Raw genomic sequence first — 27,631 nt, forward strand, 5'->3', positions numbered from 1 at the left:
TACTACTGCTTTTTCGTTTACTTTGTTTTTATTTAAAAAGCACTTGTACCTTGAATTCAATGAAATTTTCTTAAAATGTACCTTTTTTTAATTTTAAAGTTATTTATTCTTACTTTTATTAATACTACTTACACATGTACCTACCTGTCAAAACATACAAAATTATTGAAATTGAAAAGTGCTACCTATACTATTTATGTAAGTTGCAATCAATTTTGTAATAAATGTTTAATAGTTTATAATGGTTTTATGTATCTTGGTCAAAAGACTAAAAAATAAAGAATTTAAAATTTTGGGCCGACTACTGAAGACTAAGGTGGCCGACCTCCAGAGTTGAGGGGGACGACTTCACAACATTCATGGTTTATTTAAATTTGTGAGAATATTTTCTTTCTCATGGCAAATTCACTAAAAAAATTGACAGTTTTAAAATTAAGACATTTCAAATAATCGGACAAACTATTATTTGTATCCAAAACTCCAACAACTGAATTGTGGCGCAATAGTCCGTTTGAGAACTAGGACCTAATGACTGACGACTCTCAACCATTCCTGTGTGCGAGTACTGTTGTCAGGGATGGAAGGGACCTACAGTTTTAAGCCGAACCCGAACGGCAAATTTGAGAAAGCACTTTTCATGACAAGAATTTGTCTTGAAGAATTTGTCATTTCATCGCAAGGAGCAGTACCTGTGAAAAAAACTTTAGGTAGCATAGGCAAGGATCGAATCCATGACCTCTCGCATGACAGTCCATCGCACTTCTTTTTTCTTTTATTTTTTAATTCATTTTTATTAATTCAATCTTAAACCTATCTTATAGCTAGACAAAAATTCATAAAACTAGCCTAATTATCCATTCCTTACAACTAACTTAATAATCCCATACGGACACTCTAAGTGAAATTATAACACTAACTACTAATGCCTTTCGGTCCTAGAATCTGTTCTACTACAATTTAAATATTATTTATTTTGTTTTTATTAGAAAATTTTGAAAAAACTAATATCAAGACCCGTTTTTATTTTTACTTAAAAAACTACTTAAAATAAGGTCCTTAATATAAAACTTAAAGCTAGTTTAAACTACGTATTCTACCTATAAACTACTTAAAACTAGAACAACCACAGCAGCAAATCTAACATTTTTTGTTTTATATTTTATTGTCCTTTTTATATTCCATGTTTTTTTATTTATTTTTATTTTTTATTTTGTTGTTTTTAATTTTTTTTTATGATACCATGCTTATTCTACTTAAAACTAAACCTTAAAACTATAAAACAAGTATGTAAGCCGGCCAAGGCTTAAAACCCCATCCCGACTACACCCTATCAAGTGCCGATTGAAGCCACCAAAACTGGTTTTCCTGCTTCACCCTATTAGTTCGGTCCCGTTCGGACACAGCCCTACTGATTTTAAGGAGCTCTGCTCCGCCTTGTGCCATGACGTCCCGACTGTACGGGAGTCGCCTATCAACGGTTCTTCGTCTGACGTGGTAGATTAACAGAACTGCCAATCTATCCTGTATCAGACCACATTTGTCTAAAAAGAGGAATGCCTCTGGTGGAATGAAGCCACTCAAGCGTGCACTTTCAAAATACTCGTCGTTCGGATAGAACGCTCCGAAAATTAAATTGTTGGTCGAAGACATAGCTCTTGCAATGTGACCTCGAACGAGTTTTATCACGAAATTGTCAAGTCTGTTGATTCGAACAAGAATTGTCTCCGACTTCTGGACATTTATTTTCAGATTCCAGTCGTCGCAATATCGCTGGATCTTGTCGAAATCACGCTGCAAGAGAATTCTAATAACCTCAACCTTTCGGGCCGTTCTGTACGCAATTAGATCGTCGGCGCACGCAATTGCCAAAATAAAGAAAAGAAAATATGGCAGCACTGAACCAAAAAAAAAACCAAAGAAATGTCAAAATAACTATTTTTGTGAGTTTTATGTGAAAAAATGAACTTTGAATATTAATTTTTAATAGAACAAATATTTTCGCTCTAAAATTGCGATAATTATAATTTATTTGCACATATCCATCAAATAAGAATAAAAAACGTGTTAAAATTCGTTTTGTGGTTAAGTGAAGTTGAGCATTTTTTACTTCTACGTTAGTGTCAAAAAGTGAAATGTCAAATGCTAAGTAATTTTCAATAAGTTACAAAAAAGTCAAAATGGTCACCATGACAATGTACCTACGTGACCTCAGTCACGTACTATTTTCTTCTTCCAGCCTCAAATTTCAATTCCAATTAGCTTAGACAATTTCCAATATCGAATCATGTGGGAATCTAATTCACCTTTAAAAGATATAGAACATTAAGATTTAGGTCGTAAGTACCTTCCTTAGTTCATGATCATCTAAATGTAGATAGAATCATAAACCCAAAGGTTTAACCGAAAAATGACCCCAACTAAAACTTTAGGTGCCACGTCGCTGTGCAAAATTCACTGCCAGGCCGCAAAGGCCCGCGCAAAAAATTTCCACTGCACTGCAACAAAGTACAAAATACAAAACCAACAAAACAATAATATACAAAACGACGATACCGCTTCAAAACTAATACACCTTTTAAAAGCCGGTTTTGTCACCTCTTTTCTTATATACTCTCTTACTCACACATTCAATCCCTTAAAATAATATGAAAATAAAACCCCACACACCCATAAATCAATGTATGGATGTAGGTATCTATACACAAGTACACTACTCCATCCATAAATTGTGTTGTTTTGCTGATTGCTCCCCTGCTGCTGCCCTGATGGTTGTTTCCTTTCCTTTCGTCTTCCTTCGTTTTGTCGAACAAAATAGAAAATAACAGAAACCGCACCATCACATCACATCAGACTCGAAGTCAGAAGAAAATCTCTTTCGATTGAAGTAAGTCGAGTCGGCCCCCAAGTAAACCAACGGAAAGTTATTTTGGAAAAGAAAAATAACATTTTCTTTATGTCAAGAGATTTTATCTCAGATCAATCATAATAATTTTGTAATTCCTGAAAAATTTGAAAATTGTTGAATTGAAAATTTAATAAAATTAATTCGGTAGAGGGGAAGAATTAAAATTTCAATTTCTCTCTTCCTCCTGCTGTGTCTCAGTGTGGTGAATATACCTACCAATACAAGAACTAATTAAAATTGAAAAAAAACAATACTGAAAAACAAATTAAAATTTAATTAAACAGTTTAAAAAATCCAAGAGGAAGGAAAACATCGTCTTTCAAAAACAAAGGAAAAACAAGAATTGGACTTGTTTTACATCAAAAAAAAAAGAAAAATCTTGCTAAGTGGTGGAATTCTTATTGGTTAGAGAGAACGAGAGAGAAAGTACTTTTCTCCTTGTCTCGTATTATTTAATTTTACTTTACCCCTTTGTCGTGTGTTGTTGTTTTGTCTGCTTGATTTGATATACCTAAAAGGAAAAACAAAAATTGGAACAAGAAACGGATTTTATTTTTTATTTTGTAGCCATATCAAAATAAACAAGGACGAAGGACAATTCTTGAAAGTGGCTACGTCATAGAACAAACGGTAAGTGAAAAATCTTTGATACATATATTTTTCTATCCAAATATTTTTATTTGATATCTTATGTTGCATCATAGAGTACACAATGTGTCTTATCTAGATAATATGTATATTCAAATTAGGAATATTGTCAAGAATCAAATACCCAATAAGTAAAGTAGAGGTAGGCAATAATTGACACGTCACGCGGTTTGTTTTTGCCGGGTATTGTTGTTTGTCTTCTTTTTTTCCTAACAATCGATAAAAATTAAATATAGTTTCTTATGTTATCATCAGCGAATGTTACATCGAAATTCAAGGCAATAGCAACATAAATACGCAGTATCTATCTATGGGAACTTTTTTTTGTGTATGTTATACACACGAAAGTAGTGCTTAGGACCTCCAGAACTTTCTGAATTCTGATTTGAATAGAAGCTATGTTCTGTACAGCACAGCTGCGAAAAATGAGATATAGGTACCTACCTACTTGAAGCGATAGAGTTCTTATTGCATTCACCTTTGGATATTATATTGCGACGCAAAACCAGTGTTGGAACTTATATATGTGTGTCTAATGTTTCTGCAAGAACACACAGAATCGTATCATTCATGTGGAGTTTGGTTGAAAAAAAAATTAAGCTAATTAGAGTAATAAAAATACTACGTCTGTCCCATGTTACAAAAAAAAAACTCTGTATTGTTTTTGTTTTTTTTCGTTATTCGTCCAGAAGTCTTAAGATTCGAAATAAAAACCAAAAGCATTGCTCTCTATTATGGGAAGAACTTAAATTTAAAAAAAACGTGGTTTTCAAATTCCTTAAGGTTATAGACACTTTTCTACAAAAAGCAATATTAAAAATGGTATATAAAATAAATAAATTTAGTAATAATTATTACTATTATTATTAATAATTAAGTATAGGCACTTATAACTATGGTTGCTACTTTGGTGATTTTGTTTTGTTTACTTGGTCTTTAGTGATTTAACAACAAATAAAAACTCACTTTTCTTATTATTTTGAGAAATTTGGTGGATAATAAAGTGATTTTTCATTGTACATATGATGTAAACTCAACGTACGTTGGTTTCTGAGAAAGGAAAAGCACGCAAAATAGATAGGTAGGTGAATAACAACATATATATATATTCCTAGTTTTTAATTTTTATAAATTATACGTAATAGGTAGGTACTTAGGTACATACAGTGAGTGTCATTAATATTCGGTTTTGATTCTTAAGTTGAGTGTAGATTTATTATCCGGTTATTTACAAATGAGTATATTATTCCATAAATATTTCAGTAAAAAAAATGTTAAGATATACGATAAACCACGCAAAAAGGACACATGTTTTCTTTGCTGAGTTTGAAATTTTCTCCGATTAACAGTTTTTCTATTCAAGAGAACCGTTAAAATAAAATATTCACTAGACGTTTGCAAACATTTTTAAAATGATTTAGTGTAAGATCGTTTGATTTTATTTAAAAAGTTAATCATTGGGTGCAAAGGAAAAATGCAAGCCTTGAACAAATAAACCTTGTTATTTTTCACCATAATAAAGGTGAAACATTCAAAAAAATTGCTGATATTTTAGACATGAAGCCAAACACTATCGGTGATATTGTTCGGACGTATAAAAGAGAAGAAAGGATCGAACCAAAGAAGCAGCTGGGTCAACCAAAAAAGTTAGCAACGAAAAAAGAACGGCTTATAGTTAGAAAAAGTAAAGAAAACCCTGCCCCAAAAACTGTGCAAGAAGTGTTATTGGAATGCAAAAAGAAAATATCTGCATCAACGGTAGGCCAAATCATAAGGACAAATGGCTACAATGGTCGTGTGCCCGAAAAAAGCCATTTATCAATATGCGCAACAGGCAAATTCGGATCAAATTTGCGAGGGAATACAAAAATAAGGATACAACTTGGTGGGATGATGTAATATTTGCGGACGAGAGAAAATACAAGCTCTTGTAATCGGATGGAAGAGTTATGGTGTGGTGCAAGCCAAATGAAATGAAGGAAAAGCAGGAACATAAAGCCACCAGTGAAGCATGAAGTATTAATCGGCGGTATATTGCAAAAGGAATACTATTTGAGGATCCAAAAGAAAATTTGGAGCAAAGTGCTGAGAAAATGGGTATTTTAAGCAATTTCAAATTTTACCAGGACAACGACCCGAAGCACAAGTCGCATGCTGCAAGAGTATGGCTTATGTATAACTGTCCAAAAGCTATCCAAACACCTCCACAATCCCCAGACCTTAACCCAATTTATGGGATGAATTGAACCGTTGAGTTCGCAAAAAACTAAGTGCACTAAAGCAACAACTTCAAGAAGAATGGAGCAAATTAGGCATTGATTACCTTCAAAAAATTATAAAAAAATATGCCCAAGTGGCTGGACAAAATTTAATAATTCAACAAAATATTAAAATCAATGGTAAGAAAGATTAATTAAAAAGTTGATAATAAGTATGTAAAAAAAACCGAATATTAATGAAGTTTTATCTTTTGAGTTGTCGTAGGTATGCTCTATTTTATTTTGTTAATTTGCTATTTTAATTAAAAAATGTGCCTATATGTATATTGAAATTATTAAATACAAAATATTTTAAAGAAAAACTGGTTTTTAAAAGTTAAAAGTGAAAAGTAAAGTGTTTTTATGGAAAAAAAAAAAACAAAAATAAAGCAATATTAATGGAACTCACTGTACATATTTTTAAATAAATTTCAATGCTTACTAAATTTTTATTTTTAAGTGGTAACCGTGTCTGCAAGCATATCAATTCAATTGTAACACCTATTAAAAAAATATATACGGTTAATTATGATGAATTTAGGCCCATTAACTAATTGCCTGTCTAAGAAAACATTTTTTAAAAGGTTGTTTATAAACAGCAAGAAAGTTGTTTGTTTTTCTTGAACCTAAACGAGGTCTTGAGATGATTGGTCCCAATATTATTAAGGAGAAGTCATGCAAGTATGAAATAAGTGGTATCGAAGTTGTCAACCAAAAAAAAGAAGTTGTCTGATCCTGAACCCATTGATCTGGGAGTTCCACAAGGATCCATACTTGGTCCAAATCTCTTTAACTACTATATCAACGATATCAATACTATACAACTATTAAAAATAGTGAGCTTGCTCTGTTTGCTAGCGATTTACTATTTGAATCGGAATCAACCGAGGAATGTGAACTAATATTAAAAGAAGATCTTGATGTTCTAAATGTATGGCCTCCATAGCTAGAAGATTAAGTTGCTCGAAAAAGATGATATTTGGTACAATTCAAGTCTATACAAATCCTAGCAGCTTTTAAACACGTAAAATAAAACCAAAAGATCGAAAAAAATTCACGCTAAAAGAACAAAGATTGATATGCCGAATTAACAAAGGTGATTCTCTGTTTAGGTTGTTTTAACCTAATGGGTCAAGAACTATCAGCTTGAATCATAAGGCGTAGAATTTTAGAACTTGGGCTTCCTGGATGTGGCAATACAAGTTTCCAAAAAGAATTTGAATAGACCGTTTGACGCTTGCTAATCTTCACTCAATTATATCCTTGGGATTCTGGAAAAACATACCTTGAAGTGATGAATCCAAACTTAATTTTGTCGGTTCAGATGGTACAGTGTATGTTTGACAACCTTAGAGGAAAGAATTGGATTCTAAATATAATTTTAAGACCGTTAAGTATGGAGAAGGAAACATAATAGTTTAGGGTGCGTTCTCGTGGCACGGAGTCGGCTAATTAGTAGGAAGAATTGGTCGAATAGACCAACATATAAAGGCATTTTTTAAATTGTCATGAACTCTTATTTATTTGCACACAAGCTCATCAGTTATGTTTTCCAGCACGATAACGATCCAAAGCATACAGCCCGGATTATTGAGAAGTGGTTTGTTGATACGAAACTTTATGTCTTGGATTTGCCCGCCCAAAGTTCAAACTTGAATCATATTGAGATAATTCCAAAACATTGTGAGGAACTTAACTATTAGTTTTAGGTAAAATAAATGACATTACTTTTCTTCTTTTACTGTCTTATTTTTCGATAAAATATTTAAAGGTGTTTAACAAATTTTCTAAAAAATAAGTTATGCAATTTGTTATCCCTAAAAAAATTCTTGTTTCTAATTCTATAGCCCCCACTGTATGTACATAGGTACCTATAAACATAGTTATCGTATTGTTTTTATTTAAAAGAGTACAAAAATGTTACATAGGTACCTAAATGAGATAATTTATTTTAATTTTTTTGTAATACCCTAAGTGTAATGTATGTAAACTATGTCGAGTTTATACACATAAGGAACTAAAGTCGTGTTTATTTAAAGTACCCTTATTTGTCATTCATTTCGTAGTTAAATAACTTACCTTTTAGGTATCTAACTACCAATGCAAAAAAAATATAAAACAATTTCGTTTCCTCACATAAGATATAATCAAAAATACGACCTTGAGTTTCAGAGGAATTGTAAATAACAAGACTAGTTTATTACATATAATTAAATATTGTTTAAGGAAGTTGATAAGCTTAAAATAAAAAAAAGAAATCAATTGGATTAATTTTGAGATTTAATTCCAACACAATATTGGCACATACCTAGATAGTTTCCTATCAAATAATTTTTTTTTTTCTATTTTTATAGATACATTCCTGTGATAAATTTTGTAAACTTGTTTGATATTGAATTTTTTTATGGAAGTTAGCTAATAAAAGAATCAGTAAAAACAAATAAAGTACACTTAGAACTTAAATCCTTCTCTATTGTTCTCATAACTGATTAAAAACTAGATTTTAAATAAGATATACAAAAATAACTCTATGTTAAGAATAACTCATATTTATATTCTATCAATTTTTACCCTAATCAAGATAGTTCTCGAAAATCTCTCCTAATTTGTTTTACTTAATTAAGTGCAGAAAATTCCAGTTCCAAGCAGAGATTTCTCAACGTTTTAGAAAAGATTTGTATCTATACTTTGACAAAAAAAACATACAGAAATTGTACAAGCTTAAAGAGTAAATACATACAATATTTTAATATTTAGGTCAATTAACACAAGATTCCTTGAATTGTAACCTTAGAAGATGCTTCTAATTTGTTTTCTAAAACAAATTCTTGACATATTCTAATTTAAAAATAATATCAGTTAATTTAATTCAAGCAAATCACCGAAAAAAATTCACTTCCCGTAAAGCACATGGAATAAATCTATGTTGAAAACCACGTTTTCTTTTAATGTTGCTTTCTTTCCGCGTGGCCAAGCAAGTGTCTTGTTGGTCTCGCAATCAAAACAGCAAATCCAAATAAATGTAGTGTGTGTATTCACACTACCTCCGAACAATGTGCGTCGCAATCTTTCAATATATGCTAACTTATCTACATCATATACATAAATCTAAAAATAAAATATATATCAGTCATTATTTTAATATACTTTGAGCTTTTTCAAAGAAATTTTAATAAACGCGTATTTAGGTATTTTTATTTTGTAACTTTACCCTAGCCGAGTCGAGTTTGAATTCAAACAAATTTATGTAAATTATATTTCATGTTTTTTTTAAACTTTTGAGTTTATATTGTTTACAAATTTCTATTTAAGATGACTATGGCAATGAGAACTTGAGACTATGTTCTACTGTTGTTTTGATTTCGTCTTCTTTGGTTAATTAATTAATTTTTTATAATACATTTTGTTAAGATTTTTTATCAAGGTTACCTTAGGTTGATATGTATACCTATACTTTCTTTCTTTAAATTTATTTACTCCCGAGCATGTTATCTTGAACAAAACAAACCTATTTGTTTGTGTTTTTATTTTGTTGATTTCATAAAACGTGTGGTGATATGTAGGTAGGTACATTCGTCGTATATCAATCATAAATAAAAGACTTGTTTGACATTTTATTAGTAAACAAGTAGGTAGTATGAGCTCATTATATAGATTTATCGATTTATTAGATTAAGATTACTTCAAAGGACTATAATTGGTTTCAAAAAATATTGATTTAAATTGTAAATAGGTTTGTTGAATCGACAAATAACGTCATATGTTATAATTTTGGTTGTCTCTAATTAGAATGAAATCAACGAAATTGTTTTTATTTAGGTAAATACAAATACATTAATGTATTATCTAGTTTATTTTAGTTAGAAATAAATATTGTATTAGTGATATGGGTGCATTTCTTTTCCTATAAATTTTAATTTAACAAGAAATATACATATACGGATTACGGAAAGTTTTAGGTTTCAGAGTTACAAATAAAAGTTTTGTAAATGATTCCGATATAATATTGCGTCACAAAATAAAGATCCATCTTTTGGAAATATGAATACTTTGTAGATATCTCAATTTTTTACCATTATTAAAACAATTTTAAACAATAATACACTAGTCGACAAAATTGCTTTTGGTGGAATAAGTGGAACTTATTTTATGATGAAGAAATAGAAATGTGGCATAAAATCTTTACATTTCAGTAAATTGTTGTCACAAAACTTATTTTGTTTTTGATTTAATTTAAAGTAAAACTAGAAAGTATGGATTCTGAGGGATTTCTTATAAGATGATGTTGTGGTTCCCAAATTGATTGAAGTCCAAATATACGATAAGAATGACTATTTTCTTAGCTTCGATCAACTGACCTTTAACAAACCATAAATATGAATTTCTGCGTTTTAGAACAAATCGATAAACTGCTGGAACAGCCATATAACAGGTCTGATAAAATATTCCTGACACAATCATTTTTATAAAAAAAAACCATTTTGAAGAAATAATTCGATTGCATCCAAAAACTAGTTATTAGTGGCTTTAGGATTATTTCTATTATGTATTACAGACTTTGAAGGTGTTTGCAAGTTTCGACTGTTTTAAGGATCGTTTCAAGAGATGCAACAGAAATTGCAAACCCTTACAGAAACAATATCAAGTTTTCAAGTAAACAATGAGAATAATAATATTCTAAGGCAAACTTCTTCAAATGAGTTCCTAGTAAATATCTACATATTTCGGTATGAAGCTTCGCTAGCTCAGTTTTTATTGCAGATAGCTGTGAATATTGCTCCGTAATTTAAGAGCTAGCCAAGTTGGAGTAACCGGTCTGCGTTTTCTTTCGCACCATTTACTTTCGTTCTCTATGTGGTGGTAAGACTTGTGAAATCCTTTTGACATAGAAATGTTTGTTTTGATTGTAGCATTTTTTTGTTGACGTTTTCAAACGACATAGCTTCTTGCTCGACGGGTAATTGAGTCTGTGGCTTCTAATTTCAGGTGGACCGAATTGTATTGTTTCCTTTGGTTGTTTTTCGAAAATTCATTCGTCTTCAACTTCTCAATCTCCATAAAAAATTCAAATCCAGGGTCAATTATTGTCAAACGATAGCGTTTTGACGATAGTCTCACTTCACGTAAGGCGATAGCGTTTGCTCGATAGGTAAATAGGTATCGTCTGTCGTTGATTTTTTCCAAATACTACTAAGCAAATCGAAATGCAAATTTTTCAGCGGAATTGAGTTTGGTTACAAAGTGAAAATGTAAACTCAGGACAGGAAAAAATGAAAATGGTTATGGAGGCAATAAGGATACAAATCAGACCCTCTATCTCTTCCAACCTATGTATACAGTTGTGCTCATAAAAATAGCAGTGCTCTCCAAATAAAACAAAAAAGGCCTTCAATATCAACGTTAAAATATATTTCATTAGACTTCTAATAGCAAACTAAAATATTTTTTTCATAAAAACAGAAAATAAGTATTATTGATTTTTTACCGTTAGCTTTGTCACAATAAAAAACGTTTTTTAAATATATGGCTGTTCATAAAAATAGCAGTGTATGACAAAGTACTGGATCTATTACCTAAGAAGTAAGAAAAACTGTTATAAGTTATATGAAACTATAAAAATAATGTTGCATAACCATTGTTTTTTATGACTGCTTAGCATCTAGTGGACTCGAAAACCTGATATCTTTTGACTGGTATTGCGTTCCACGAATCACGTACTGCTTCCCACAATTCTTTCGAATTCTCGGGTTTTGCTTGATGAATTGCTTTCTTAACATCCCCCCACAAATTTTCGATGGTGTTAAGATTGGGGGATTGAGCAGGCCACTCCATAACGGATAACTTCTTCTGCGCAAACCATAATTTTGCATTTTTTGACGTATGCTTTGGGTCATAGTCTTGTTGGTATACCCAAACCAACGGCATTTCGTCTTTAGCATTAGCATAATCTCTATGCGCTTTAACAAACTCCATTCTCTTGGCCACATGCCGTTTCGTCAAGAATGGTACCTTGTGTGGGCTTTGGGCTGGTAACTTCGCTTATAAAAGACGTCTTCGTATTGTGACAGGGTTAATAGACACTTATTTTCCTAGAGCCTATAAAAGGGTTCTGTTTTGCTTACTGAATATTTTTTTGTCAGTTCTTTCAGTAGTCATCCTTCTTGGGCCTAGCGTTTTCGGTTTATTTTGCTATTTTAAGGCGTTACTGACCATTTTTGGTGAGCAGCCTTAGCTGTCATGAATATTTTGGTAGGTTTTTCCTTCCAAACTCAGTTTTCGAATAAGTTTTTGAATTTCTTTGGTGCAGTGTCTTGACCGTCTGATTGTTTATTTTCGAGCTAATATTTATTAATTTTGTATATGCTAGTATGTTCCTGCAGCGCTATTAGGCTGAAGGAATCAAATAGCTGGTTGTCAAAACCTTATGGTCACAGCAACACTACGAAATTAATTCCCTCAGATATTATCTCGGTAGACACTGACTACTGCACTCCTATTTTGAACCTTAGTAAGGGTTTTAAGGTTATTTTCCCATCGAGAGAAGATTGGGAGGATGACATCGTGTCGATAGGTTTCGACACAGCCATCTTTACTCACGGCTCAAAGATGGAGTGCGGAGTTGGTTCTGGGATCTTTTCTGAGTCCCTAAATGTAGCCAAATCCTATGGGCTTCCTGACTTTGCTAGCGTTTTTCAGGCTGAACTGCTGGCAATAAGGGAGGCATGTAAGATACTTATACAAAACCCAAACCAGAACCGAAATGTGGCTATCTTTACAGACAGTCAGGCAGCTGTCAAAGCCATTAACTCGGCCATATCCTCATCTAAATTGGTCCAGCAATGTCGCGATGAGCTTGCGATCCTGAATATTAACCTCGGTGTCACCCTGATCTCGGTTCCGGGCCATAGTGGTACCGTGGGAAATGAACGGGCTGACGAGCTAGCCAGGCAAGGATCGGCCCTTCATAGCTCACTTGCGGAAATAGTTAACATTCCTCTTGGTGCTATGAAGAGTAAAATCTTTTCTATCTACCAAACTGAATCAAACCGAAGGTGGAGCAATTTACCCAACTGCGTATATCTAGGAAGATATGGCGCACCTATAACAAAACCCGTACAAACGATCTTCTATGCAGGCCAAGGCAAGACATAGCCAGGATTGTTGCGGTTTGTACCGGACATTGGCCTATAGAAGTTCATGCAGAGAAGTTGGGTATCTCTTACAACACCTTTTGCCGTAGCTGTAGTGACCAAAGAGAAAGTGAAACCATAATCCATTTCCTCTGCAAATGTCCTGATTTGGCAAACACCAGAATGAAATGCTTTGGAAAAGCATTCTTTCAAGAACTCGATGAGCTATCTGAGACGAAGATTAGAGACCTAATCTTTTTTCTCAATGCGACAAAATGCCTCTAACATAATCGCTATGAAGCTTCTCTATCAATCTATCCCTTTCAATCAAAGGTCAAACCAGTTTTTGGTATCAAAACGGCGCACCACAGCGCTAATTGGATCTCAGGCTAGGTTGCCTTGAGATCGCCATTTCTACCTACCCACCATGTTACAAATACTTAAAACTTTATATAGTAAAATATTCACTTAACGAAAAGTAAAAAAATAATTTTTAACACTTTTTAATTATGAAATCAAAAGCACTGCTTTTTTTATGAACACTCTATATCCAGAGAGTAGGGTATAACTACAAGCTAAAAGTCTCTAATATGAATACGAAAGACCGTTAGATGCAAGTTACATGGTAATTATTTTTTGTAAGAATTTCCAATATTTAAATAATTGGCAATCTAATGAAATGTGACCAGCACTTTCTTTCTCACTTCTAAATAATCTAAACTATCATAGTTTTGTTCAATGTTTTTCAAAAAATAAAAACAGTAACAGTAACAATAACAATAAGAATAAGGTTAGGTTAGGTTAGGTTATAGTGGCTGTCCAAGATGGAAACGGACACACTTAGGCCAGTTTAATGGCCCATTGTGATACCACATGAATCTTGAGGCTTCCTCCTAAACTCAATGGAACTAGTTAGAGTCCCTTACGAAACGTGAGAGGCTGATTATACCGATATGATTTAGGTCGTTTAGATCGTTAAAGAAGAATTCTCCTAGGTAATTCTTGCCTTTTCGAGCTAGAGCAGGGCATGTGCAGAGAAGATGAAGAACCGTTTCTTCCTCTTCCTCGTCCATACAGCTTCTGCAAAAGTCATTTGAGAATACGCCGAGTCTCGCGACGTGCTTTCCATTAGACAGTGCCCGGTTATGACACCTATTATCGAGCTTATATGCGATCTGCTTAAAAAGAGCAAGCACCTTGAACGTTTTAAATCCAGTGTTGGCCAGATGTTTTTTGTGGCTTGACACGTGGTGATGTTGGTCCACCTGGTGCCTGCCCTCCTCGCAGCGTCTTGCATTAGTAGCAGTTTACAAGTAGCGATTGGTATGCCAGTACTTGCCAAACGTAGGATGGGCTGTACTGTACCGTTCCTGGCGAGTTCATCTGCCTTACAGTTACCTGGAATGTCTCTATGACCCAGCAAAGGTGAATATTAAACTGTTGCGCCATCTCCATTAGAGATGATCGAAAATTATGGACTGTTATAGAGTTTGTAGAGACAGAGTCCAGAGATTTGATAGCGGCCTGGCTGTCGGAGAAAATACGGATATCAGATGTTGATATCACGTTTTCTTTGAGCCAAGACAAGACTTCCTTAATCGCCAAAAGTTCCGCCTGGAACTCGCTACAATAATTGGGAAGGCGAAATGAGAGACTTAATTTCAGTCGTTCAGAGTACACACCACCATCAACCCATTCTTTGGTAAGAATAAACACCACAAAATATTTGGTTGGTTTGGTAAAAAGCAATTTGTTGCAAGTTTAATAACATTTTCAAGTTATTGAACAAGCTTTAGCTTTCGTTGAGTTTATTTTGACATTTCAGTTATCTTATACAGAAAACGATAGTGACAAAGTTACGTGAAGCAAATTATTGACGATATCGTTAATGATAATCGTTTTGAAAATTACTCCCCAGTTATAATCTTATTTTTATTATTGTTCATTATTATGCTTCACAACTCCAGTCTGAATTTTGGACATTTTCTCATCCGCCGGTACTTGTTTAATCTGCTTCAGGGGTCATGTATCCCCCGAAATCTAATTGGGAGTTGAAATTCAAATAACAAATCGTTCTCTTCTAGATACACTTTAAATTATTTAAATATCTTATTTAGTTTTTGAAGTATTGAGATAAATTCGTATCTAATACTTTCATAGCTTTCAAAAATACGTTTAAAACCCAATTTTTAGTGCTCACTTGCTTAACTTTTAAAAATCCCCCTTTTCATAATTATTTTTATTATTTCAACTGAATATTACTCCAAAAAATTAGACAGTTTTTTTTTCGAAAAAACTAATATCTCAAAAACCTGACGTGATACATTAATTTTGAATAAGAATTTGAATTAAGGCCAGCAAGTGCAATTTATCGCCAGGAAGAAAACCTTGCTAATCAGTGATATTACTTTCTAAGTTTGTCAGGTCTATCACGAGTTCCATCGTAATCGAAAACTATTACGAATCCCGAAAAATTGTATGTAATAAAAAGCAAATTGTATGAGTGAGATTTCACTAGAAATAGTTTTTTTTTCGAAATTTGTAAAAGTATATTTAAAATCTTTCTAGTTCATTAATTTCAATGAAACATTCTCCAAAATTACTGCGCCAATTTTTACAATAAATCATCTTTCGTCGTGGGTATAGATAAAGTTCAGAGTTGCTAAGTTCATAAAATGTAATGGTAATTGCTAACCCATTAATTTGTTTATCACTTTCTAAGTTTAATATCAAAAAGAGATTGGTACAAATAAACCTAGGGTATATAAAAGATAATAGTTACATACATAAATATATAAATAATTGCCCACATAAATATTATGTATTGTATATTGACTCTAGTTATCTTTTTGTTGTTATATTGTTATCGATGGTGGGTTTTGTTTGATAGACTATAAAATTGTCTGGAATACAAATTAAAAAAAAGACGAAATGTGTATTCTGCGCCTGTCACATAAATAACGTAGCATAGGTATGTAGGTATTTATTTAATTCATGGAAAGCAAAATGTTGTAACTTAAGAAGTAACTAGGTACGTAACAGAACACACCAGATTCAAAATGTTTAGGTAATCATGGTTATACATACGTATCTATTCGAAACGCCATTACATTTTAATATGTTCAAAAAGTATTGCTTTTTTGTACCAACCTACCTATAAGAGTTATTTAACCTTATTTTTTGGGACAATATTCATTCAATCATATTCCAGACATGTGTGATACTTAAATTTACAAAATCTCGACTTGTTTCAAGTTCAAGGTTAGGTATAGCTACGTACATATTTATATCATGAAAAAGGAGAGTGGTTGTTGAAAATATAAAAGCACTAACTCATTATTTTTGTTTGGTTAAGAAAAAGTTGGTATAAATATACATATGTATGTTCATTATGTAGGTTTCTAAATAAATATGTTTATAATTATACTGCATAGGTATACATATCTATATTTAAATTTTTGTAATCGCTTATTTCTTGTTCGACAAACCCAAAAATGGCGACGATTGTCGTCAACAAAAAATAATAACAAATAAAAAGCCGGCTAATATTTTGTTTTTCTTGTTTGCTTTATCATTTTTTTGTCTGCTTGAATACAAAACAAGTTCCAAAAGAATACATATGAATAAACTTATACCTAACTACGCGTTTTGAATGTTTTGAATTTAATTTAATGTGAAAATTACGAAAGACGAAGAACAGACATTTGTATGCGCTGTACATACAAAATTGATATAAATGTAGGTGTGTCAATTTTTTGAATGTATTGGTATTGTTTTGACTTGCTAGGTGTTTACTTTCAACTCTTGTTTTTCATAAACAATATATTTTTGCTATAGATAGGCACCTATCTTGATTTGAGCCAAGAATATTGTTTGTTTGCTGAGTTGGTGATTTTATAAAACTTGCAATACAAAATTAATATGAGCATATTTTTTTATTATTTAGTTTGACTTTGATTAAAGGTAGCCTGTTTAATATTTGGTCATAAGACCACCGAAACGTGGCGTAGTTCCAAACATTCAAAACAGGAACTCAAAATTTAAATGTCTCATTTTTTTATGTGAGCCCTTTTCTTTTCAAAAACAAAATCATACAACATACAAATCGAATGTTAAGGTTATTCTTGTTGAGCTCTAAATTGTTCCTTATTATTTTCTATACATACATTAGACGTATTTCCCGTGGCGTGATGGTTAGTGCGTAGGGCTATCATGCAAGATGTTTTAAATTAGCCGTTTGAATTCGGCATACAAACTGTAGGTCCTCTCCATCCCTTACATGAATCGCACCCCAAAATTGGTTGTGAGTTATAAGCCACTAGACCCTTGTTCTCTACGGACTGTTGCGCCACCTTTTCACAAATGTTTGTTTAATAGGTATTTGTTATGCCCTCACGCACGTGGTCATAATAGTTATGACCTTCATTTAAAATAATTTAAAAATATTTGTCTTTATTTTTTTTTTTTTTATAATTAGCAAACACTAAAAGGGTTTTTTATACCTTTAATATGCCAAAGACACAGTGTGAGCATTAGGAAAAGAGGGAAGGGTTGGATAGGAGGTGTCGGTGTACATTGGTTTTAAATTTCTGAACATTGCAATGACAGGGAAAGATAGAGCGTGGCAAGGCGTTTCACATTCGCGTAGTACGACTAAAAAAAGAATCTCTGTACTTCATAGTACGTCCGAAGTTGGGCTCAAGGGTAAACTGATGGGCATTCCTAGAAGCGCGGGTATTACGGTTAAATTGTTTAAGGGGAGGAATGCAACTGGCTATTTCACTAGAGCATAGTCCGTTAAAATAACGGTAAAAAAGGGTGAGGCAAGAAACCTTGCGTCGATGTTCGAGTGATGTAAACGAGTTGATGATGTTAATGTCACCAATCATTTTTTGAATACTGTCCAAGAGGCTTAAATAAGTTACTGGAGCACCAGCCCAGAGATGAGAGTTATATTCAAGTTTGGACGTATATAGGTTTTGTAGATTGTAGCCAGATCAGACGGAGAAAAAAATTTCTTGCAACGTCTCAAAAAACCTAGACCTATGCTTAGAATGTACCTTCATATCTATTGGTGTTATATTTTTTCTTTATACACACACATAAAAAATTAAACATAACATAGGTTTATAAATAAATAACATGCAAGAACAAAATTTGCAGGAACCTAGTTTAGTTTTCGTGTTTACAAAAACATCAAAGAAGGTGCTTTTTAAATTCTCTTGGTATTTCTCTCTTGAAGTCTTAAAATTATTGCTCTCTATTATTTGGCCTGATAACCGTATTATCTCTTTCGATAGGGTGATTCACGGAAGATTCCAATAGCTTCAAATATTATTTGTCCCCAGTAATCTAAATATATACATATCTTAGGTTTAAGCGGATATCTGTTTCATCAAAGTGAAAAATGTTACGAACTCAAAATGGCCTAAAGGCTTATCCTAGGGAGGAAGAGAAACTCCCTATTAATCTTGTCTTGTTTAACCAATTCGCCCTAGAACTTTGTTCATTCTTTTCCGAATCTCCCTGTATCTTAGACTTGCACGAAAACAACAAAATCGAATAGAACTGTGAACAATTTTGCGACGCAATTTAAATCCTCCCCAAAAGTCTTACCCGCCATACTTAACCTCCTACACAACCCCTTTCCATACCATGAGTTTTAAGAGATACGTTTTTATTTATGTTTTTTTTTTTATCTGCCAAGCATTTAATAAAAATAAAAACAACACACACACCTACAGCCACATGCGTTGATATTTTTGTAAATAAATTGGTGATAAACAAATCAAATGTAGGTCAATTAGGCATGTGAGGTATTTAAAGATAAACAACATTTTTAATTTAAAAAAAAAAAGAATTATTTTAAGTCGTAGAAATTTCTTATAACAGGATTAAATATTTAGATATACTTCGTATAATAAAAATCGTGTGTTTGTATTGCTTTTGCACGTTTCATATTTTATTGAATAGAAAAATAAATGTGATCATTAGATAATTCATCAAAAAGAACTTTATATTATTTTCGATTTCTTCTATAATGCGATTTGTAAGGTCAGTTTGTGGACTAATCTTCGGCGCTGTATATGAATTTTATTAGAAAATTGACGAATTGGCAATGTACCAATCACAAAATGCTTCCAAAACATCATCCTACTCAATTTGCAAACTTTTTAATAAGCTTAATTGATAATCTAATTTAACAATCATAAAAATAATTCTGTAGAGATTTGGACAGTCGACTTCCAGAAATCAGATAAATATTGAACGCTAAACATTTCAGGAAAAATGTAGCAAGTAATATGAATTTTTGTGCTTCATAATATTTCAAAACCTTGTGTTGCTTCATTGTTGATAAAAATGTAAGAATTTTATCATCTCTCTTTTGTTCTTAATGAGGACACAGATGTGCAATTCTCAATTTAAAATCAAATTTTTATTTACAAACAAAGTGATGGTCGTTTTTTCCTTTTTATGTCGTTTTTCGTATAAACAAGACAACAATAAAGTCATATCAATTACAAATTCCATGAACGATTTCAAAAATACCCTCCACACTCTCCGAACTAACGAACTCTTGCCAAGTCCAAAGTTACCTGTCTTGTTGCATGCAAACTGCAACAAACAATGACAACGATAAAGTATCCATTAATTATAATTTGCACACGTATTTACATATCTTAAAAAAAAGGCCATATTGAGTTGAATAAGCTGCTAGAATAAAAGCAGCAGCTTGGACAAAGTATTTTCTCATGATGTGGTTGACTAGTGCCCACTGCCCACTGCAGAGTAAGTGACCAGCCAACTAAACAGACATACATCCAACTAACTCCCCTATCAGTTGCAATGATGTCAGTGTACGCGTTCGAGGTTATAAAATGTGTGTCGCTGTCGGTTCAAAAAAAAAAGAAGAAATAAGTTCCATATTGTGATCACATAGTACAAAAAACTTTCTGTCCAAAGACAAAACTTGATACTAACAATGTCAACGTCAAAGTTCCTTTGTTTATGTCCTCACAAAGTGTAGCCGCCCGGTACTATTCATACTAGCACAGCCACAGCCGCTATTCTCTGACGTTTTTAAGAAGTAATTCGATCCTCTACTTACCTGTTGGGTGGGATGAAATTACTCCTTAGTTTGGTTGAATGATCTTTTATATAAAACCCAAACCTACATGTAAACAATAAAGTAATCGAGAGTCTTTCATTTTTGTGTCTTTTTACAGCATTGGCTCCATAAACAGATTAAAACTTTCAAACTGATTTAAGGTACGGAGAAGAAGAAGCCAGAAAGTATTGATAAAACAAAACTGATATCAAAAAGATCTACACATCTAGAATCTTCTCCTCCGCCTTAAGGAACAACAACAAAAACTGCACAACACAAAGTCGACTGGATTGTCTTGAAGAATAAAAAATACTCATCTAAGCATCACTATGGATTGCGAAGCTGTTGCAGCCAATAACGAAGTTGAATCACGAGAAAGCTCTGCCGAACGTGAACTCAACGGAACTAATGGAGTCGCCGATGAGTCTGGTCAGTCTTCGTCGGTAAATGGAATTAAAAAGCCTCTGCCTGTTGATAACCACGAGAATCGCATCAAACGAAAAGCTAAACGACTAATCAAACAAAACAGTCGCGAAGGTGTGATTACTACGAATGGAGTTGCTGGCTATGTAGTTCCTCAGCGTCGTTGGAAAAACAGCAGAAGATCACGCAATGGCCATGGTCGGGGACTGCCAAAGAAAGGCGGTGCCGGCGGAAAGGGTGTTTGGGGTCTTCTTGGTTCGGAAATTCTAGAAGAAGTATGTGAGGACCAAAACGATCCCAACTATGACAGCGAAATCAATGACAAGGACATCGAGCTACGAGAAGTGATACCTGATATTTCGCCAGAAGAGTTCTTCAAAATGGCGGAACCCATTGTTCTGGAGTACTACGAGCACGGTGATACCCACGAAGTGGCTTTGAGCTTCGATGAGATACTCACTGGACAATTAAGGCCATATGTCACAAGCATTCTTGTGCAGATTTCCATGGATCATAAGGACTCACAACGGGAGATGACATCAGTTCTAATTTCTGACTTATATGGACGTGTCATAACCGGTAAAGATATTGAGAAAGGTTTTGATATTCTTCAAGAGAACTTACCGGACTTAATTTTGGACACACCCGAAGCGCCACATATTTTAGGTAAGTTTAATTATTGTAAACTGAACACACAAATATTACAATACCGTATTCTATAGCTAACTATATGGCACGTGCAGTAGCTGATGATTGTATCCCACCAAAGTACATAACTAAACCTGTAGACTTTAATTCTATGAATGAGTATGCAGTGGTGGCTATTAAGCAAGCCGATACTCTGCTTAATATGAAGCAGGGCTTGGCTCATTTGGACAATGTCTGGGGCATGGGTGGACCGTTACGACCGGTTAAATTCATTACCAGAGAAATGACATTGTTGTTGAAGGAGTATTTATCGTCTCGTGATATTCAGGAGGCGCATCGCTGTTTAAGAGCGCTTGAAGTTCCTCATTTCCATCATGAATTGGTCTATGAGGTAGTTTATTCTTTTGTTTTCTCTTGATTATTTTTTTAGAAAAAAAAAAATTAACTTAATTTTGTTTTAGGCCATTGTCATGGCATTGGAATCTTTAAGCGTCAGCACTGAAGAAGCAATGTGCGAGTTGTTGAAATCTTTGGATCAAGCTTGTTTGGTCTTGCCAGCAACTATGGAACAGGTAACTTGACTTTTTTTTCTAAATAATTAGATTGATTTAATTAAATGGCAACATTTTTATTAATTGATAGTGCAATAGATTCAATCCCTCGGTTCAGTAATTTCGTTAGTTTTTTTTTGTACGATTCAACATAAAAATTCACTTAAATCGCCATAATCAGTGACTTTAGTGTTTTTTGAGTTTATTCAAAAACAAATTTTATTTAATCCAATCTTGTTTATTGATTTTGTTTACTTAATACTGCAATATTTATCTCAAGATCTAGAAATAGTATACCATGAAGCTGTTCGGCATGTGATACTCATTAAGAACTAACCAGATTATAAAATCAAAACAACATAATATTTACTTGCTTTTTTTATAAGTCTTAAACTGGTTATCTTGATTGCGACATACGCGTAAATATGTCTTGTGCTGCACCACCAAAACATACACAAGAAAAGATCTTGTTTATTTTATTTATTTTTTTCAAAATGTTAAATGTCAGGCACATAATATCGTCGTGCACTTTTGTCACATGTTGATCCAAAAAAAAAAAATAAAAAACGAAAATATATGTATAGATTTTTTATTGAATGTATTTGTATTTTTTTATATTAACAGGGCTTCCAGCGAGTATATGATGACATGGCCGACATTGTATTGGATGTTCCGTTGGCGTACATAATATTGGATCGTTTTGTGGAGCGTTGTAGCAATGCCGGTTTTCTTACTGATAAAATTATTATTAATATGCCCTCTAGGTAAGTAAAATATACTTTTATTTTGCTTTCTTTAATTTTTCAATTGCTTTATGAGAACGTGAGTTGGTAAATAATTAAATTAAATGAAATCGTGTAGTGCAATAATAGAGATTAGGCTCGGCATATTAAAAGGTTTTTTAAAAGTAATTGAAAGTTGATTCATTTAATTTGTCATTAATTAAGGTTATCTTGAGCTATTTATACATTTCTTATTTGAAGAGGTTTGTGTATTATGTATTTAGTTTATAAGTATTTTCAGCATTTATGTCTTATCAAGGTAGGTAGCAAGTTGAGGGTCTTAAGTTGAGTATACACGATATTAAGCATGTAAACACCCAACTTTATCTTTCAAAAGTGATAGGAAAAAAGTTGGAAGCCAATATTTTCTACTAATAAATAGGCCGACTTCTTGCAATCGTTCGAACTCCTCTAAATACTCGATTTTTTGTATTTTCAAGACGTTGGCGAGGCTTTTGAGATGGTCGTCAACGAACGTAAAGCCAAATGGTTAAACCGATCATGTTTTTAGAAACAAAGTTTATCACTTCCACTTTACAGGTCTTAAACAAATAATCTGTTGGTTGGGTTGCAGTTCTGCAACCCTCACTTTATTTTTTCTCACAAATGCTCGATGGAATTGAGGTCGGGTGACTAAGGTGGGGTCTTGTGCTGTTTCTTGGCATTATGCAGCAACCATTACTTCAACAATCGATGCATGTTTTGGATCGTTATTTCGTTAGAAGTGAAAGGTTGCTGTTATCAGTTTCAGTTTTTCTGCAGACCGACGCATATTTCTTTTAAGAACTTCCAAAAATGTCCACTTGTTTACGATTGTGTCAATACATTCAAAATTCTCAGTCCCATTTGCCGCCATTGACACCCATAACATAATATTTCCCCCCTATGCATATCAATGGCAACAAATTCTCTGTCTTGAACTGAGTATTGGGCTTTCTCCAAACAATTTGTTTTAAGTAAGACAAAACATCGTTCCAGAAAATTTGGTTTGTTGAAGTGCTTTTTGTGAACTCAAGACGTTTTCGCTTTTTAATTTCGAAAATAAGAGTTTTTTTCCGGGCAACTCTGCCAATTTTTTTTTTTTTTTTTTTTTTTTTTTTTATATCCGATGGAAATCTTCAAAAGACACTCGGTAAGAATCGGTACCGAGTAGTGTGGGACTCTTACCGCACTAAAACCACCGGTGAATCAGGACCAATCTATGAAAGATCGACAAATGATTTTTATTTCTTAATTTTTAAAATCGCATTGGGGGAAGTTTAAGGTTATAACACTTTCCCGTAGCTTTTAGCCCATCAGCTCATGAGGCTTGGTTCTTCTTAATCTCCGAACATTGTCTCGTACATTTAATACGGTCTCCATTTCAGAGTTAGTATGACTTTGCAGCCGCTTATTGTGTGACACAGCGTGTTTCTTAACCACTTCTGTAACCATTTCAATTTGAAGGTCACGATGTAGATCGCTATTTCTTATATACCAAGGGGCATTTATTATTCCACGAAGGACCTTGCTTTGGAATTTTTGGATGGGTTCAGCATTTGTTTTCTTTGTACAGCCCCATAGTTGGATGCCATATGTCCAAACGGGTTTCAATACTTGCTTATATAACATTAGTTTGTTCTGGATAGATAGGTCAGAGTTCTTTCCTATTAACCAGTACATTTTTCTGTACTTCAAGTTTAGTTCTTCTCTTTTCTTTTTGATGTGTTCTTTCCATTTAAGCTTTGCATCCAAATTCATTCCAAGGTATTTGGCGGTATTGGAGTAAGGTACTTCTGTACTGTTTATAAAAATTGGAACATTGTTTATGTTTTTGTTTGTAAAGTTTATATGCGTCGATTTTGTTTCGTTTAATTTGATACGCCATTTGTGCGTCCAATCACTAACTTTATCGACTGCATTTTGCAATTTTTGTGTAGCCTTCGTAACGGATTTATCTGGCACCAATATTGCAGTATCATCAGCAAAGGTGGCCATGATAGCGTTGATGTCCACTGGAATATCCCTTGTATATAACAGATACAGGGTTGGTCCTAGGACACTTCCTTGTGGTACACCGGCTTCAATTTTCTTAAGTTCCGAGTAATTTTGGTCGTACCGTACTCTAAAGAGTCGGTTCGTAATGTAGGATTTCAGTATTTCGTAGTACTGCCTGGGGAAGTCCCTATGCAGTTTGTACTCAAGTCCCAAGTGCCAAACCTTGTCAAAAGCTTGAGCAACATCTAAGAATACAGACGAGCATACTTTTTTTTCTTCAAGTGCCTTTTCCACAACATCCGTAATTCGATGCACTTGGTCTATCGTGGAATGTTTATTTCTAAATCCAAACTGATGGCTCGGAATTAGTCTTCTTTCTTCAATTATTTTGTTAAGCCTTTTAAGTAGCAGTTTTTCAAAAACTTTTGCCATGATTGGTATAAGCGATATTGGTCTGTAAGATGTAACTTCTGTTGGTGGCTTACCTTGTTTAGGTATAACAATGACTTCCGCAATTTTCCAATGATGTGGCACATATCTTAGTTTAAGGCATGCGTTTATTATAAATTGGAGTTTCTTGAAGGCTATAAGAGGCATTTCTTTCAGAACCTGAGCAGTTATAAGATCGTACCCTGGTGATTTTTTGTTTGACAGCTTATGTTGACACATGCTTCTTACTTCTTTGAGCGTGACAAAAGGTATTTCACATTCGTCGTTTCTGTCAACAAACTGTAAGGGATCTGTAGCTGTGCTTGCTGGGAATGGCTTGAAAACATTCGCGAGATGTTCAGCAAAGAGATCAGCCTTTTGTTTCGGGTTTCCGATCCATTTACCATCTTGAGATTTTATCGGCGGGTTTTGTGTCTGAGGTCTTTTTAGGCGCTTAGTTGCTTTCCATAAGGAGTATTCTGTAGAAGCATCCGTCGTCAGACTTTTCAGGAATCTACTTAGTGAATCATTTTTAAACTCACAGATTCTTTTTTTTAATTCGTTGTTAAGACGGTTAAAAACTACCTTATCATCTGGGAATCTCGTGGATTGCCATTTTCTTCTAGCTCTTCTTTTTTCCAATATCAACTCCTTTATTTCGATAGGATATTTTATTTCTTTTTCTCTCGCATTCGAAATAGTTTCAGAAGAATAAAATTCGCAGTTGTATTTTCGGCCTGCTTGGTATAGCCGTTTACCTTTTGTTGTTATGAGCCTAGATCCCCATTGGGTGTGCTTAGCATTGAAGTCGCCACCAACAAGGAAGTTATGTCATAACAAATGTAGGAGTTCTGCATAGTCTTCTTCAGTTGGAGAGCGCCTCGGAGGGCAGTATATAGCTGCTATTTTGAATTCTTTCTTTTTTATACCAATACTAATTGTTGTTACTTGCATGTTTTCTTTAGTAAACTTTGGTTCTTCAAAGTGTGTTAAGCACTTTTTTATAAGTATTCTGCCAATTTGACTATCAAAAAAATGATGGTCAACTATCACCTTAACCGCTTCCACCCCTGATTGGATGAGAAGACTTTTGACAGTTTGGCCAATATTTCCAATTGTGTAAATTTATTGGAAAATGTAGTTTTTCAAGAATATAATTCAATGTAGTGCGTTGGACTGTCATGCCAGAGGTCTTGTATTCGCAGGGATGCCATCTAAAGTTTTTTTTTCCTCGGGTACTGCCTCTTGTGAGGAATTGACAAACTCTCCAAGAGTAATTCCTCTCATGAAAAGTGCTTTCTCAAACTAGTCGTTTATGTTCGACTTAAAAATGTAGGTCCATTTCATCCCTGACAACTGTACTCGCACATGGGAATGGTTGAGATTTGTAAGTCACTAGGCCCTAGTTCTCAACCGACTGTTTCGCCACACAATTTATTTATTTATTTTTATAATTAAATGATAAAGGAATGATGGCAGTGTTTGGAGAGGTGTGTACTTTCAGGTGTCCTGAAATAGCAAAGTAAAAATATGTATGTACTAAGAAATGGATTAATTTTAGGCAAAGTTCGAATAAAAGTTTTATTTTTGCTGCAAATAAATAATACTTGGCCTTTCAGTTGGCTATAATGTTACATAGGAGAAAATGTCAAACAATCAAAATTCAATGTCATTGGATTCAGTGATCGTCACGCACTTCAATATACGACGAATAAGTGATGGGCCGAGTGTTAAAGTAATTCGTTCTTGGATTCAGAGATGCTTTTTACACTCCACGTCAACCTTCAAGGACTCTCGAAAACATTAAAGTGGTTGAAAAAGTTTCCGTGAAAATCCACGGGCAACTTCACTAAGTCTATTCATTGTTCATGAAATTCTAAAAAAGGATTTAAAGTTCCATCAATTAAAAATTCAAAAACTCAAACGAGTGATTTTTTTCACACATTTTCTTTTCCAAGAACCCATAACCCTCGACTGAAACACCAAAAGCAATTGCATTGCCCATGGTAATTGTTTGGTGCGTGTTATCTAAGCATGGGATAATCGGATCCTTTTTACGGACAATACTCGGGGCCAACCGACAAATGTCAATAGTGATATTTACCAACGAATAATAAGGGATTTCTTTTTGCCGAGTCTGCAAGCTTTTTCCTTTGTTTTCATCGCACACGTAAAATCGATGAATTTTCTTCTAGGAGCTTTCCCTCAAAAACTTATCATTCGTTGTGCGGACCACCGAAGTACCCCCATTTAGTCCCAATGGATTGTTTGTATATGGCTATCTCATAGAAAGGGTTAACAGAAACAATCCCCTAACTCTAGTGAACCTAAAAGAAAACATTCGTTGAGAAATCAGTTTACTGCAGCGTGTACCACGAGGCTCTGTTTTGATCAGTGCGTACAACTCGACGGAAGACATTGGATGAAAGAATATTTAAAAATTGAATTCCGTGTTATTACTCTCTATACTCAATAAATTTTTTAAAGTTTAATTTTCAAAATGTAAATCTGCCGCCAGACACCCTGTACGTGTACATACCTACACAATTAAATGCTAAATATTCTTTACAAATTTTACTATAAAGAGTTCTTTTTTTATTAATCTTATGTTTATCTCAATGATAATGTTAAAGATAATAAAAAATAATATAAAATACTTTCCAACTCATAAAATACTTTCCAACTCATTTCAAGCTAACCTTCAAATTTTCTGTTATAAAAACAAAAATACATACATACAAAAATCATATTGTAAATGTTTGTTTAACATGA

The 27,631-nt window shown here is 33.5% G+C and overlaps 1 protein-coding gene across 1 annotated transcript in view; it reads left to right on the forward strand.

Annotated features, from left to right (window-relative positions):
• The first annotated feature begins 2,891 nt into the window (after positions 1-2,891).
• The window catches only part of LOC129944586 (programmed cell death protein 4), a 28,002-nt gene continuing 3,262 nt past the window's right edge, over positions 2,892-27,631 (forward strand). Inside the window, exons 1-5 of the mRNA XM_056054114.1 lie at positions 2,892-3,535; positions 20,168-21,138; positions 21,195-21,511; positions 21,582-21,692; positions 22,296-22,435. Coding sequence (XP_055910089.1) covers positions 20,379-21,138; positions 21,195-21,511; positions 21,582-21,692; positions 22,296-22,435 — 1,328 coding nt within the window. The 5' untranslated portion in view covers positions 2,892-3,535; positions 20,168-20,378. The remainder of the gene's footprint in view (positions 3,536-20,167; positions 21,139-21,194; positions 21,512-21,581; positions 21,693-22,295; positions 22,436-27,631) is intronic.

Source organism: Eupeodes corollae, chromosome 2 (genome assembly GCF_945859685.1).
Source record: "Eupeodes corollae chromosome 2, idEupCoro1.1, whole genome shotgun sequence".
NCBI classification, from domain to species: domain Eukaryota; kingdom Metazoa; phylum Arthropoda; class Insecta; order Diptera; family Syrphidae; genus Eupeodes; species Eupeodes corollae.